Source organism: Corylus avellana, chromosome 9, assembly GCF_965113065.1.
Source record: "Corylus avellana chromosome 9, dhCorAvel1.hap1.2, whole genome shotgun sequence".
In the NCBI taxonomy this organism is placed as follows: domain Eukaryota; kingdom Viridiplantae; phylum Streptophyta; class Magnoliopsida; order Fagales; family Betulaceae; genus Corylus; species Corylus avellana.
Genome location: NC_142498.1, coordinates 19,509,184 through 19,525,077, shown reverse-complemented (window position 1 = coordinate 19,525,077; position 15,894 = coordinate 19,509,184). Strand labels below are relative to the sequence as shown.

The 15,894-nt window shown below is 37.0% G+C and overlaps 1 protein-coding gene across 2 annotated transcripts; it reads left to right on the top strand.

Annotated features, from left to right (window-relative positions):
• The first annotated feature begins 1,153 nt into the window (after window positions 1-1,153).
• LOC132190707 (NADH dehydrogenase [ubiquinone] iron-sulfur protein 4, mitochondrial) lies at window positions 1,154-6,216 on the top strand. Of its 2 annotated transcripts, XM_059605752.2 has the most exons (5): window positions 1,154-1,358; window positions 2,294-2,382; window positions 3,016-3,145; window positions 5,098-5,127; window positions 5,833-6,216. In XM_059605752.2, exons 1-5 carry the CDS (start codon window positions 1,209-1,211, stop codon window positions 5,890-5,892), a joined length of 459 nt encoding a protein of 152 aa, XP_059461735.2. In that variant the 5' UTR covers window positions 1,154-1,208; the 3' UTR covers window positions 5,893-6,216. The 2 variants fall into 2 exon arrangements, with proteins under 2 accessions (XP_059461735.2, XP_059461736.2); XM_059605753.2 differs by lacking the exons at window positions 5,098-5,127; window positions 5,833-6,216 and adding an exon at window positions 4,599-4,800.
• Window positions 6,217-15,894: the final 9,678 nt, after the last annotated feature.

Sequence of the window (15,894 nt, the reverse complement as noted above, 5' to 3'; positions counted from 1 at the left end):
AATGTTATGAGGATGGGGAGTTTTGGGATTTGCATTACAGGAATGGCACGATGCCGTTTCCTTTGGATCCTCTCTATTTCATTTCATTTAGGCAAAAAGATGTAAAATAAAATCAGACTATATTGTCCTCACCTTTTTCAATTATGATAACTTTGTCCTATAAATTTGTCTAATTGGCTTTAGGGGTGTCAACTCGGCCAGTAATAACCAGCCACCAACCGGTTACCGGCTATCAACGGGTAACGGGCTCTCCCAGTCTTTACATTTTAAGACACTAGGTTATAACGTTACCGGATATATATATATATATATATATATATATATATATATATATATATATATATATATATATATATTAGTTGTAGCTTGTAAGGGAGTATCTCTTTTGATTGTTGGTTTGTTTAAATACTTGTTTTTATTGTTTTCTTTGAGTTTGTTGTAATAAATATTTAGTTTTTAATCTCATAAGAATGAGATTTGTAGTTGATATATATGTAGATGCAGATGTTTAATCCCATGTATTATGAAAGCTTTTAAAATGATTTTTTAGGGCACTTTTAAAATGTATTATGAAAGCTTTTGAACAACCACAACAAAACCTAGCTTATTGGGCCAAAAAAGTCTTAATAGTTTTTTTTTTTTTTTAAATGACCAAAATTGGCTAAATTAAGCCTAAAAAGTAGACCCAATACCTAAAATAGGTCAAAAATGCCCAAATTTTTTAAAACCTGGCTACCGGTCCGGATAACCGAGTACTAACCGGTAACCGAATGATTATTACATAACCGGGTAACCGGTAGCCAGTTACCGGTTCTGATTTTCTAAATGCAATAGCCAAGTAACTAGTTCTGGTTAATAATTTTAGCCAATAAGTAATAACTAGTAATCAAACCGAGTTAACACCCCAAATTGCTTTCAAAATTTCATTTGAATAGAAGATAATCCAGAAAACACGTTATCAAGCATTAAATGCGGGCAAATGCGCGGTTCTTTTTGAAAACATGGCACTTGGCAAAGGGACAGAAGTGCTGAGATGGCAGCCTAGCCTGCGAATGCCAAATAGACGATGATAGGAGAAGCCACGTGAGCATCTTCTGGTAATCTCCATGACGACACGTGCGACACTTATTCTTTCTTCGCTCATTCTGGAATCCTCCGGAACCGAAAAAATAGGAGCAGCGTAGTCCACGGACCTTGGTTAGGCAGAAATGGCGCGCTCTCTGCAACGGGGCCTCAACCTCGTTCGATCGGCTTTCATGTCCACAACGAGATCGTTCTCTTCGGACGCTTTGGTGGAAGTCAAGCCCGGTGAGATCGGCATGATTTCTGGAATCCCTGAAGAACACCTTCGAAGAAGGGTATAGCTCTTTAATTTTCCTTTCAACCACCAGTCTATTTTTTGGCTTGGTGATTTGATTCATTCTTTGATTCCCGTTTGCTTGCTGGGAAACAGTGGGAAAAAGAGAAAGAAATCGAAATTTCAACTAATTGTTCTTACTATTAGTGTCGCTTGAGTTGAAGTTGTTGATTGAGCTTTGCTTTTTTGTTCCTTAACTAGAATTCTTGGCTATTTGACTGAGGAATTGTACATTTTATTTTCCTCTGGAACTGCTTAATTCGAGCTTTCCTTGAAATCATGCTTATTTGTTAATTTTCCTCAGCAATTTGTGGGAGGTAGCATGTTGTTTATACCATAGAAGTGTCAGCTTTTGATGCATTTGAACATTATGAAGAATAACACTCTTGTAATGGAGTGGATCAACGGTAACCTCACCTTTCAACTCACATGGTTTAATATCTCCTCACACTAGTATTATAAAACTAACTCATTTTTTTCTCCCATTTATCCGTTCTGTAGCCCTCATTTGATGTATTTCACTTGCCAATTTTTAGGGTGCTATGCTCTTTAAGAAAAACAATTCTCGTACTGACTTTTCATGCTTGCCTGATTTGGTAGAAAGATTGACACAGCACAAAATAAATGTTGTTGATCTACTAAATTTCTGTAGAAATGTACTTTTTTGTTCTGGTATTGATTTTAAGGAGGACCATTCATGAATAATGAATGTCGTATCAACTCTCTGTTGCATGTTCTTGTTCTATAATTGTCCATTCAAGCAACCTTTAGTGTGATGGTCTCAAATTTTTGGTTAATCATGATATATTCTTGAGCACCACCTTCAAGATTCAAGATAATGTTAATTCGTTTTGCCTTTTCTTTCCTAGGGGATTCTTGAATTTTGTAAAATTTAAAATATTCCGGGTCACAATGTTTTAAATTTATGCATGCCAGGTCATAATTTACTCACCGGCTCGAACTGCAACACAACAAGGCTCTGGCAAAGTTGGGAGATGGAAAATTAATTTTCTGTCTACTCAGAAGTATGTTCTGTCCAGTCATGTGGAAAATTAAAATTGTTTCACAAAATATCTTTCAGTAAGCATCAAGTAATATCTATGTTAACACTGGTTAAGACTTTACTAATCATTTTAATAACATGAGTAATAAGTATCTATAGCAATGCCCAGCTTAACTTCATATTATCTCCATTTATTCTGTGTAATTCAATATTTAGAGCACTCACTTCTTTTTCCCCTCTTACAATTATCTGAAAGTAGAAGTTCACTGTGAAAATTGCCACCTTCACCTTGTATGGTGTGATTGCTAGAGAGGTGGGGTGTGAAAGGAATGCCCGTGTCAACCTCATATGGCTTGATAATGTGCGTGCATGAGCTAGTAACATTCAAACACATGCGTAGCAAGCGGATCTCCATGAGACCTGTTGCTTTGTACATGAATCACAAGGCTAAAAGGTCCTTGGTTCTAGGACCAGTGGAGAGAGAGAAAATACATACAAAAGAATAATAAATGTAGTTGTAGTAAGTAAATAAAGCTGAAGAAAAATGTTCTTAAACCTCCAGAAAGCATATTTTATAATATTACAAGCACTTGCATTTGTTCATAATAGTTAACAACATGGCACTGCCAATTCTTCTCTTTTAACATCTTTACAGGTGGGAAAATCCGTTGATGGGTTGGACATCAACCGGGGACCCATATGCCAATGTTGGTGAGGCAGGACTCAGTTTTGATAGTGAAGAGGCTGCCAAAGCATTTGCTGAGAAACATAGTTGGGAATACGAGGTATGTGCCTATTCTGTCAGCAATTTCACAGTGCATATAAATTTCACCTGGATCTGAGTGTCTTTGAATTGTTGATATTTTGTTACCTTATGAACATATTTATAACTTCACTGACCTCTATTTCAGATGTTATCACATTACTTCTATGTTTTGGAACTTTCTCTTCCCATAGGCGGGGAAGTGATGCAAGGGATGAGACACAAATTTTATCTAAATTTAGTCTTATGTAATTTTAGAGATCAATCCTATTTTTTTTTCTGGTAATATTGGTCCATGTAGATTTATTTAGGTCCTATTACTTAATTCGGTGGTTAGTATTAGTTTTATGTTTTGTTTAATTTTCAAAAGTCAAAAGTGTTTTTGTAATTCAATAAATGGGCTTTACCCAAAGTCAATTAGATTAGGGTTTTGTTGTTAGTCTATTTAAGTGTGTTTTGTCCTCCAGAGAGAGGAGACTTTGATGAAATAAAAAATATGTAAAATTTATTCTCGATCTTTCTCTCCCCTTAGCTTTTTCCTTATTTCTCCTCCTTTTGGCTTTCTTTCTTTCTCTCTCTCTCCCCTTAACTTTTTCTTTCTTCTTTCTTTCTTTCTTTCTTTCCCTTTTAGCTTCTTTCTGCTCTCTTTTTCCTACTTTCTCCGTGACATTTTTGTGATTATTGTTGGTTCTACATCAGGAAGCTGAACATAGTCGAACAAGGCCTTTCTATTAAAAGCATGCTTATAGATTGGATGAATTGGGTCTTCCCTGGACAATTTTATTTAGTGCTCAAAGCTGATACATTGCTTATGTTTGCTCAAGGATGTTAACATGTCTTAGATGATGTATCACTTAGATTCTATTAGAAAAGAAAGAAGTTTAAAGGGAAAACCCATTACAGAGAGAACAACTCAATTCAATTTAATTAAGCCTTAATCCTTTTTTTTTTTTTTTTTTTTTTTCTTTTTGTTGATAAATAAATCATTTCATTAAAAGGCGTAGAATGACGCAACCCTAGTAAGACAGTATGTATACAAAGAAAGGCCCCAAGTGCAAAGAAGAACAAAATTTTACAAATTGAGATAAAGTAGAAAAATAGGAAATATTAAAAGCCCCGTCCAATTGAAAAGGGATTTGACCAAAATGTTGTTGAGCTCATCTTGCGACTTTTCATGGTCTTCAAAACATCGTGCATTTTGCTCTCTCCATATGGTTCACATCAAGCACAACGAGGCTTGTCTCCACACATCCATAACTATGATTACCCCCGTGACTTCTCGAACAAGCTAACATATCTAACACCCTTTAGTGGAATCCTAATTAAACCTTAATCCTAATTAAATCAGGGTCGCCTATGGAGCCTCATCAATGGGTTGATCACATATATTCTTTTCTGTCATTCTATTCTATTTAAAAACGTATTTTCTATTGCCTTCGTATAACACATATCCTGCTTTGCTCATGTTATTTCAGATATTAAGGAGAATAGGATCAGACAAAATTGTGCACAGCATAAACTATTGACATCTCATTAAGAAGTTAAGAGTATATTGACTTCTTCTCGATATGCATGTAAATGAGTTGATTTATGAACTTCAGTTTTATCCCTTCTCTTGTTTCCAATGACATTTGTTTATCTGGGTTGAAAAATACTTGCACACACACAGTACCCACAGGTATATTACTTATCAAAAGAAAATTATCGTTATTCCCTTTGAAGTATCCTGCATCAAGCCAATAGTAGACAATCATAATATTGAATTACTTGTAAAAATGCATTCTTATAATTAGATAGAGTTAGAATTGTAGAATAAAATGCATTCTTATGATTATGTAAAATTACTTGTAAAAAAAAGTGTATAATTATTAACTCAAGTAACTTTGTTGTGACCAGATTTTTATTGGTATTGTTACCTTCAGTCTGTTATCCTCGTATAACACATCATTGACGCACCATTTGTTTCTTCTGCAGGTCAAGAAGCGTCACACACCTCTTCTAAAGGTATGAAATTTTTGCGCTTACCACCTTCTATGAAATGAAATAAGTAGCTATATTGAATGGATTAGGGGAATGATCCCCATTCCATTTCCAAAGATTGGCTTTGGGGCTCTCGCTCAATGGATCAAAGGTATGCCGGGGATAACAGGCTGATCAGTGACTTCTGCTCATCAAAAGTGGGATTTAGTGATCTTATTCTAACTAAATAACAGAGCTGCTGAGAGCAGTGGACTCTTGGCTTCACAACCAGGACACTATTCCCTTTCTATTCTTTCTAGTAGCTGTAGCTAGTAATCTCTGTTCTTTCCTATTAGCTCGGAGTCCCCACAACAGCTTCCTCCCACACTCTTGCTACTAAATGTAAGAAATCTGGATGATCCGCTCAGAAATCAAAGAACTTCACATAATAACGTGTTGTCGGTCTGTAATCAAGAAGACAAAAGATTTGCTATGGCTTCTTTAAAAGGAAATCCTAGCCCATGTTTTCTTTACAAAGAACCGAGAACCATGAAAAGTAAATGCTTAAAAACGCGGTAGACAAGGAAGCCTATATCTCAATTTACAGCTTCTCTTTCACTTTTTCCCGTTCTTTCTCGAAATGGAGCCTTGTGTCAAGTTATAGTAGTATTTGACTGTAGTGTCTACAATGAGTCATGGCTCTGGTTGCGGTTGTTATTTGAACACATTATCATCGTTAATTATGTGCAGGCAAAGTCGTATGCTGAGAACTTCAAATGGAAGGGGCTGCCAAAGAGCGAGGATGATTAATTTGAAATTTTCCAAGATCCTGTTTTTGGTGCTTATGAGTATGTATGCTAAATTGAAAAGCTTGTTTTTCTTGGTATCACCTGTTTGTTAGTTTTGTTTCCTCCGGTTTCATCTGAACCGCTGGGGTCAAACTTGGGTCTTCGTTGATTGAGCCAACGCTTATACTGGACCCAACCGGTCATATTGCCTGAGGTGCAATCACATTATTAATATTAATGCTGCCGGTGGTGGCTGGGTGGTGATGGCAGGAATGTAAACCATATCAAGAATTAATCCTGATCCGCTGCTGACATATATGCCAGTACCTCAATATATTGAGCATCATCAATTTGCATGCAATAACCAGATTTCTCATATTTAGTTTCATATAATGACATTGCACTCAGTAAAGAAAACTTCATTCATCAAAAAATGCACTACGCAAGTGTTAAACATATGACAGAAAAAGAAAAAGAAAAAGAAAAAGAAAAGGAAAATGTAAGTCAAACTAGCTAGCTAACTACTGAAGCAATCATTGGCTTCACCAGTGGCTAAATTGACCCGATCGCAGATTTGGCTTGCGCCACAGCATCGTCAAACTCTGCGCTGGTGTCGAAATTGCAGTTTTAAAAAGTTTCCAGAAGGTCTTCAACGTTTTTGAATGAACCTCCAGTGAGATAAATACCCCGAAGGTGGCTGACAACCCAAAATGGTAGTGAGCAGAAGACAAAGAGCGATGACGAGTTCACGGCTACCTTCTGCTTCTGCCTTTTCCAGAATTCGTCCAAGTGCCTTAAACAATTGGCCAAGTCTTTCATTGCCCATAGGAGTTTTGGCAATTATTTTTTGTGCAAGTGAGGCGTGAATCGGTTCGACCGGTCCAGTTTCAAAGGATTCACAAATACAATCCCAAAGCTTTTGCTTCCTGCTTGTAGAAGCCATATTCCATATCAAAGTTCCCACAATGACCTTTAGGCAACACGCCCTACTTGAACTCGATACATTATTTTCGCCGTAGGAAGCTGGTAGCTCTGGAGAGTATTGTCGGCACTCATGTACAACTCAGCGGATCGTGATAATCGTTGAAACATACATTCAACAGCATGCTCACATGCATTGAGAGGCTCCCAGTTGAGAAATGATGCCCAATAAAACTTTGGATGCCTCCACACTAGCAAATAATTGCGGATACGCCACCATCATCGACATAATATCAATCAGTTTCTTGGCAAAGTCAATATGGAGATTATGCATTCTATTCTCGTCGTAACACCTTCCAATCACGTGCAGTGTGTGACCAACATCAACAGCGACATGGGAAGGCGGTAGAAGGCATTCTTTAATTACTTCAAATGCGCCATTTCTTATATTATCGTCCAAAGAAAATATTTGAGGCAGGAATTCCTCAAGTTTTGACTGGTGCCGGTTTGCTATCTGTTGTCATTTATATCAAAACTTATCCTTAAACCAGTGAAAACTAAGATTAAAACATCCATCTTTCTTTATTAGCACAAATCCCCGCAACCAAAAAGGAAAACTACCCCATATGCTTTGCAACATCATTATCAATAAGTTAAAATATTCTTAATTATAAGAATGAAGTTCAGACATGAACAGCAACATCATTATCAAGAAGTTAAAACATTCTTTATTATAAGAATGAAGTTCAAACATGAATATGAAGAGCTAGCTAATATATATATATATATATATATATATGGAGTGATCTTTCCGAGGTCATCCATATCCATCATTCTTTATCAGCACAAATTATGATACTACTTATAATATAGAATACACACAGGAGATACAAAGTAAATATAAAAATCAGTAATATGGAATGAAGGAAATAGAGAAAGACACAAAGATTAATGTGGTTCGGCATATAGCCTATATCCACACACTAAACCCTCAATAGGATACTACATATTTCGTTGATTATATGTTCTGAATACATAACTCTATTTATAAAGCTTTACATGTGATTTGAAATATTTCAAATACAAAGATATCTCTTAAATTAAGATTAACAAATATTATCTAAGTCCCTTGATTTAGGGAATGCAAAATTAACATCTATTCTAAAGAATTCATATCCTTAACAAGGAAGAAGGCAGAACAACGTCAGAGAAGATGATGCAGATTGAAAGTGAGTGAATAAATTCTAGTTATAATAATTTGCACCTAAAGGCCCCTTTATATATCATCGAATGTTAGTTAATTTGGTTGCGTTTCTTGAAGAGAAAAAAGAAGCCACTTTGATCTTCTTTTACCGAATAAAGAAAGGTGGCGTGACGTCCCTTCTTATAACTAATACTTTAACTCTCAGTTAATTACGTACTGATCATGTTCTTAAACAAATTTTAGGGCCTGTTTGCGACTTTAATTTTTTTTTTTTAATTATGTTTTTGAAATCTCTATTTTTTAAAATCGAAAAGGCGTTTAGTAAAATATGTTTAAAAAAATGTTTGTTACGTGAAATCATGATTTTGGTTTAAATTTGTGTTTTTTTCAAATAAACACTTCATAGCCTGCTTATAGAAATCTTAGATTTTTTATTTTATTTTATTTTATTTTTTATTTTAAATTAAGTGCTTTTTAAATCACAATATCAAAAGCTTTATGTTTTGCAATATCTTTTTAAAAACATAAATTATTCTTACAAAATCGCAATTTCAAATGCACCCATAGTGTTTTAGCATATTAATGGATTGTTGGGATTATGGCCAGCAAGCCCACGTAACATAAGCCCTTTTCAAAGATGCGTTTCTTTCTCCAAGTCCATACGCTCCAGGCAACTTGTGCAAAGATTATTTGCCAAGGGATGTGACGAGATATGCTCTCTATATCACATCTCCATATCACAACCCATATTCATGTCAATCCACTCCTCCAGGTTTTTGGGGTTCATTTATTAGTACACCTCTGGTGCTAGTAAGGTTGGGACCATGGTCGTCTGTCTCCGGTTTGCCAACTGATAAGATCTATGAGATTAATTGATCACCCAGCTGGATTGGTTTGACTATTCCTTTCTATTGAAAAATGAGTCCGTTGTCTGCTTCTAAGCTCCGAGTTACCTTATACATGCATGATTCTCTCTCACCCTACTTCCATGTCATGTCATGGCCATTTACGTGCCACCTAGGCCATGTTTATAACCAATCCATGAGCCCTGGACTTCAAGCATATGGGTCACTTTTTGTTTTGATATATGGGAACTATGTTTAACTAAATAAATGTTACTTTTGCTTTGTATGAGAACACAATTTTTTTTTACAGCTAAAATTTAAAAAAGGGTTCTTATAATTGACCCCACAATTTTGCTGTTTTTTTTTTTTTTTTTTTTTGTCCAAAAGAAGATTGTCATGGCCCATAAAGAACATGGGAAATGGGACGCTCTCACTTGTGGCCTTGCCTTTTCTATGTCTTAAAAGTCATTACATTACGCCTATGCTACCTTGCCTTAAACCAACCACTCGTTTATTAGTCATGGTTTAAGTTGAAATAGTTGTAACTATTTACTTATCTTGACTGTTCATTGATATTTTTGGATATTTTGTCGAAACATATTCTAATGTTACATACATTACCTAGAGAGCCTGTTTTATTCATGTAAACTCCTAGTTAGGAATTAGAATCGCTAAAACATGATTAAAAACCCTAATTATCAATTATGGACAGTGTAGAAAGTTTGGGACTCGATATCGAATGTTCAATACATAACGGCCGATCATGCATGGGTGAAGGGTGTAGCCCGAAGAGCATGAGGGGGTCATATTTATAGGGTGAGAAAAGTAGATAAGCTTAAGTGAAGTGACTAGTAAGTTAAAATTGTTTTTCAGACAGGTTCAAACATTCGGTGTACTATTGACCAACAAATCTACGGTCTCACCTCGAACGTTCCATGAAGGCATTGAACGTTTAGGCCTAGAGTTTCTCAAATGTTCCAAGGTAATCTCGAACGTTCGGTCATGTCCAAAAAAAATTTAAGAATTGTTTTTTGGGTTTTTAACGATATATATATTATTTGGGCTTTTAATCCGAGTGTTTTTATAGAAATATAGGATTAAATAAGTGCATTTCTTTTTATTACTGTAAATAATATTTGAGGTATCACAAACAATTATGAACTTTGAAATTATTTGGGATGAAATTTAGTAGTTACTTTGTTTATAAGAATGTTGTAGTCATAGTTATTATCATTTCCTTTTGGATTTGGGGTGTGACATATTTCGATACGATGTATTAATATAAGGATCGTTTCTGAAAATAAGGAGCAAGTTAATGACATTTCCCCAAATTAAGCTCAAGAAAGATTAGTATAATTTAGTCTTTTTATTAATTATATAAAGCCCACGGTAACTAGAGTTAAGGGCTCATGCTTCTCATATATATGGAATTAGCAGTTTAGCACGACCCAACAATCAAATTCTTGGTGGTAATCAACGGCTCACGCGCGCTTTCTTAATGATCTTGACAATGACAGAATTTTTGTTTATACGAACATTATCATATTGGTGATTAGAATTAGAGATTGATAGAAAAATAAAGCTAGATATTGACTTGTCTGAGTGATCAAATATTTTTTCCCTAAATCACAGTAGTGAAATATTTTGTATTTAATATATTGACTTGTATTGTAAAGGACATCAAGCAATAAGAGCATAATGTAGTTATTTGGGCTTTATCTGTGGATGTAGATCTATAACTGAACCACGTAAAATATCTTGTCTAATTTTACTATTCCTATTTTATTATTTCTGCATTTAATATTCATATTATTATGAATTTCTTCATCCTTTTCCTCTGGAATTTCAGCTAGACTGTTCAAATCTATAAACTTTTCTTCTCCACAAGTTTTTAGTAGTTTAGGTGCTGCGGTTTGGTTGGCAACGATGGGGGCAAATATTATAGATTTATATTCTAATTGGTGTTGATGTAACACTTAATGATTACCGTAAAACAAATTAGACAAAAGTTGAGTGTAGAGACTTAACTATTTGTTAATTTTCATATCACATGGAGTTCTCAGAAAATTTTTTACATCACATTTGCAAATACACGGGATTTTTTTTTTTTATTATTATTATTTTTTAAAATTTTTTTAACAATATTGAAACCAAAGCAATATCAACATTCCGGTTTTAATGCAAAGTTAGTTAATACAATGTGGCGTGGACGTTTTGACCATAATCACAATTTAAGCCCAGCAAATGAGATTTTTTAGATGCAATAAGAATTTGGATCCTATTGCGAAGAGTAAGCTTGAATTATGCACTTGTTAGACACTATTTTATTATTTTTTATTTTCAAAAATTGAGGCTAATGGCAAGAAAAAAAAAAAAAAACCAAACAAGTAAACAAACCATGAATGTTATAACCTTATCAGGTTTTTATCAGTTTAAAATAAAGTATATTATTAGATTATGATTGTAGGACTGTTATTAATTGATCGTTATTAGATTAGAAATAGTCGAGACCTTGGTATATAAAAGGGCATCCACATTATGAATAAAGAAGTATGTTTTTGGCTAAATTCAATTAACATCTAACTAGAAAAAGAAAAGCGGAGAAGGAATTCCGCAAAAATAATAGACAAAGAGGCAAGAAAAGCCAAAGTCCAAATGTACAAATTATGCAACAAAGAGGCTATAATTTCCTCCAAGGAGCTCTCCAAATCCTCTAAAAGCCTATTATTTCTCTTTCTCCATAGGGTCTAAAAAATACAAATAGGCACCATCTTCCACACCACTTCTCTTTTGTTATGGGCCTTTGGGTAATTTGACTTGTAAATTGAAATTGGAAAATAAAGAAAACACTCCAATACTCTGTAATTGATAATCTCCATTAAGCTGATAAAATGTTTAAAGAATAATTACAATTATTATTCGGGAATCTTTTGATTTTGAACCACCAAAAAATGAAGAAAATAAAGTGCAGTCATTTAACATCACAAACAGCAAACAGCAACCGTGTGCGCATCAAACAACATTAATACCCTGAACAAAGGATTTAGTTTCTTCTGCACTGCTGAATTGAAAAATATCTTCAACTAATTTAAACATGGAAGAATTAACCCAAACTGCCGTAGTAAAATTAGCAAGTAAAAGATACTTAAATATAATAAATAAAAGGAGATGAAAACAAATTATAACTAACGCATTCCATGACTTCTAACCTACTCTGACCTTCTAGAACCAACAAATCTTGGTTCTTATCTCAATCAATCCCCTTAAAAATGGCTAAGTCAACACATCACTTTAGACACAGTGGCCTTCACACTCAGAAGATAACACAGAGAGAGAAAACCTGTGTGTGTGGGTGGCTCGTCGTCACCTGTGCTCGGCGGTGGGCGACCGTCGGTGGGGAGAGAGGGAAGATGGATTTTGACCATGGGTTGGGGTTTTGAAATTTGGGGATTTTGACAGTGGCCGAGTGGGTAACTCTTCACCGGAGATGTGGCTGGCTCGTCTTCAGCGGTGCTCGACGTTCGTGGTCTCCGTTGCCGGCCGTCGGTGAGAAGAGAGGGGAGAGGGAAGAGATGGATGAAATGGGGGAAGAGAGAAAGAGAACACCGTTAAGAGTTGAGATTTTCGGCAGCTTAGGGACATCCCAGCGTCTGGCAAAGTCTGACATGACCAATTTTTTTTTTTTTTTTAATTGAAGAAAAGCGATATTAAAGAAAAATTTAAATTTGAAGTATTAGCACTAAATTTGAGGTATTAACACTAAATTTGAGGCATTAGCACCAAACTTAGAATGATTGAATTCTTTTTGAGTGATACAATCCCTAAAGAGTTAACCTTACATACCTAAATTTTAGTTTTGAATCCCAAAATAAGTTTTGAAACATTAAAAATTAAATATTAACTTATAGAAATTTAATTAACAAAAAAAATAATGACAATTTTTTTTTATTATTGTTAGAGATAATATGTGGGTTGTCCCACATTGCCCAAGTGAGGAGAGGCTTTAGCCATTGGCTTGTATAAAAGCCTCATCCTCTTGTCCCACATTGCTAAAATAGAAGGCTCATTCATAATCTCCTCTCTATAAATAGAGGCCTTTGTATTCATTATCATTACAAGACTCAATACAATGTAGTCCTATATGCTTCCGCTCTCTCTCCCTCTTCTCTCTCTCTTTCTTCCGCTTCTAATATATTATCCAATATATTTAACATGGTATCAGAGCCACCTTCTCTGGCCTTCAATAAACGTCTTTGACGTTTTCCGGCGCTCCCTTCAGCGACCTCCCAATTTCGGTCGTCGATGCACTGCCAAGCGGTTTTCCACTTAAAATCTCGTTCACTCCTTTAGATCTACAGATCTGTAGAATATCCACAGCCATCGGCTCTCCAAGCGCCTCCACGCTCCTCCGACAATTTTCTGCCTGAGCCAATCGCGCCGCCACCGTGACTCCTCTTGGCCAAATAACCACCAAAAGTGGTGTCTTGGCCCTAGAACGGTGGATCTGTGCAATTTCAGCCTATTCCAGCGTTGCACGCGCCTCCACGCTCCGCCCTCAGAAACTGCCGTCTCTCCAACGCGCGGCTGCCGCTCCTCCACACTCCTCCACCTATGTCGGATCTTCGTGGTTTTCACTCCGTTCGATAGATCCGGGCAAGACGAGGCGAGAGCCGTCAAGTACAGCCTCATCGGAACCACCACGTGCCACCACGCGCCACCAGAAGCTCCGCGCGTCCGATCCACGCGCCAGGTCACGCCTCCGTCCAGCCACCGCCTCACACGGTGGTCCGATTGCTTCTCTCAGGCCACCGATCGATAGATCTGCTCCCCAGCATTCCAGATCAGGTCTCAGATCCTCCAAACGACCTTTCACGCACCTCCACGCGCCACCAGAAGCTCCGCGCGTGGATCCACGCGCCAGGTCACGCCGCTGTCCAGCCACTGCCTGACACGGTGGTCCGATTGCTTCCCTCAGGCCACCCTTGGATAGATCTGCTCCCCAGGATTCCAGAACAGGTCTCAGATCCTCCATACGAGCTTTCACGCGCCCCCACGCGCCACCAGAAGCTCCGCGCGTGGGATCCACGCGCCAGGTCGCTCCTCCTTCGTTCGCGCGTGAAGACACGCGCCATCGCACCCACCTGCCACGTCATCCTTGCCACGTCAACCCTAATTGCCACGTCAGCATAGCCACGTCAGCCAACGTGCCACGTCACAGTGCCACGTCATCGATGCCACGTCAAAGTGCCACGTCACCAGTTCCACGTCACCGTGCCACGTCACCAGTATCGTCTGACCTTGCCACGTCATCAGTGCCACGTCAGCGTTGACTTTGTCCTTTGACTTTGACTTTGACCACTGAAAAAGTTGACCAGGTGTTTCCTACTCAATTTTTCGTCCTGATTTCAAATTTGTGGTCTATTTTTACTTTTGGCATCTCTATATGGCAGAAAACAAGACTCTTCTTCAAATTTAGGCGTTTGTTTTATGCGGTTCAAGTTGGTTTATGCTTGTTCAATTCGGTTTTATAGCCTGTTCTTTGGCGCAATTCAATCCGGTTCATTCTTCTAGCGGATGGCACTCTCGGGTCAGACCAATTTTTCCTTAGGTCCATGGGTTTTCGGGCCAAAGAAGCCCCTTTCAACCGGCCCACTTATGCCTTGTCAAATGCCGCCATCACCGGTCACTGAATAGCCTCGTCAGACCAATTTTTCCTTAGGTCCATGGGTTTTCGGGCCAAAGAAGCCCCTTTCAACCGGCCCACTTATGCCTTGTCAAATGCCGCCATCACCGGTCACTGAATAGCCTCTTCAACCGGCCATTTTTCTCCTTACTTAGTTCAGCCGACAAGGCGAGACGGTCTACTAGTTAGATGGGCCAGACTTCAGCAATTGTTTCGGCACAAGCAGCTTTTTCGGCGAATTCCTTTTTCTTTCCCTTTTCGTTTATCCAAACTCAATTTTACACATTGAGTTTGAGGGGGGATGTTAGAGATAATATGTGGGTTGTCCCACATTGCCCAAGTGAGGAGAGGCTTTAGCCATTGGCTTGTATAAAAGCCTCATCCTCTTGTCCCACATTGCTAAAATAGAAGGCTCATTCATAATCTCCTCTCTATAAATAGAGGCCTTTGTATTCATTATCATTACAAGACTCAATACAATGTAGTCCTATATGCTTCCGCTCTCTCTCCCTCTTCTCTCTCTCTTTCTTCCGCTTCTAATATATTATCCAATATATTTAACAATTATTATTATTATTTTAATATATGTCCTACGCTAGGCTGCCTTTTGGTAGCCGCATAGCAGGACTCCACTGTTAATATGTTTTCTAACCGAGTTGAAATTTTCGGCAGTTTGGGGTCGTCCCAGCGTTTGCCAAATCTGTCGTGGCAAATATATATATTTTAATTGAAGAAGAGAGATATTAAAAAGAAATTCAAATTTGAAATATTAGTACTAAATTTGAGGTATTAGTACTAAATTTGAGACATTAGCACCAAATTTAGGATGATCGAATCCCTTTTAGGTGATACAAATCCCTAAAGGGTTAACCTTCTATCCCTAGATTTTAGTTTTGAAATCCAAAAACAAATTTTGAGGCATTAAAAATTAAATATTAACTTATAGAAATTTAACTAATCAAAAAAAAAAAATACAAAATTTTTATTATTATTATTTTTAATATATGTCCTACGCTAGGTTGCCTTTGGCAGCCGCATAGCAGGACTCTTTCTAACCTTAAAAAAAAAATTAGAATGAGGCACAAGGCCACGTCAGATATTGGGCAGACACTGGGACGACCCCGGGTCTGCCGAATATCTATACTCATTGAACAATATTCCTTTTTCGTACACTCGCACTCCTACGTGAATTACAACTCCTACTTCTACATTAACTAGAACTTCTACTACTTTTGTAGGAACTATCTCCCATATATATATATATATATATATATATATATATATAGTTTATATTAACGACCTAGCCTCTCTAAAAATCCTATGGAAGCCGGAAGGATGCATCAACCCATCAAATTAAACTGTAGATCGAGA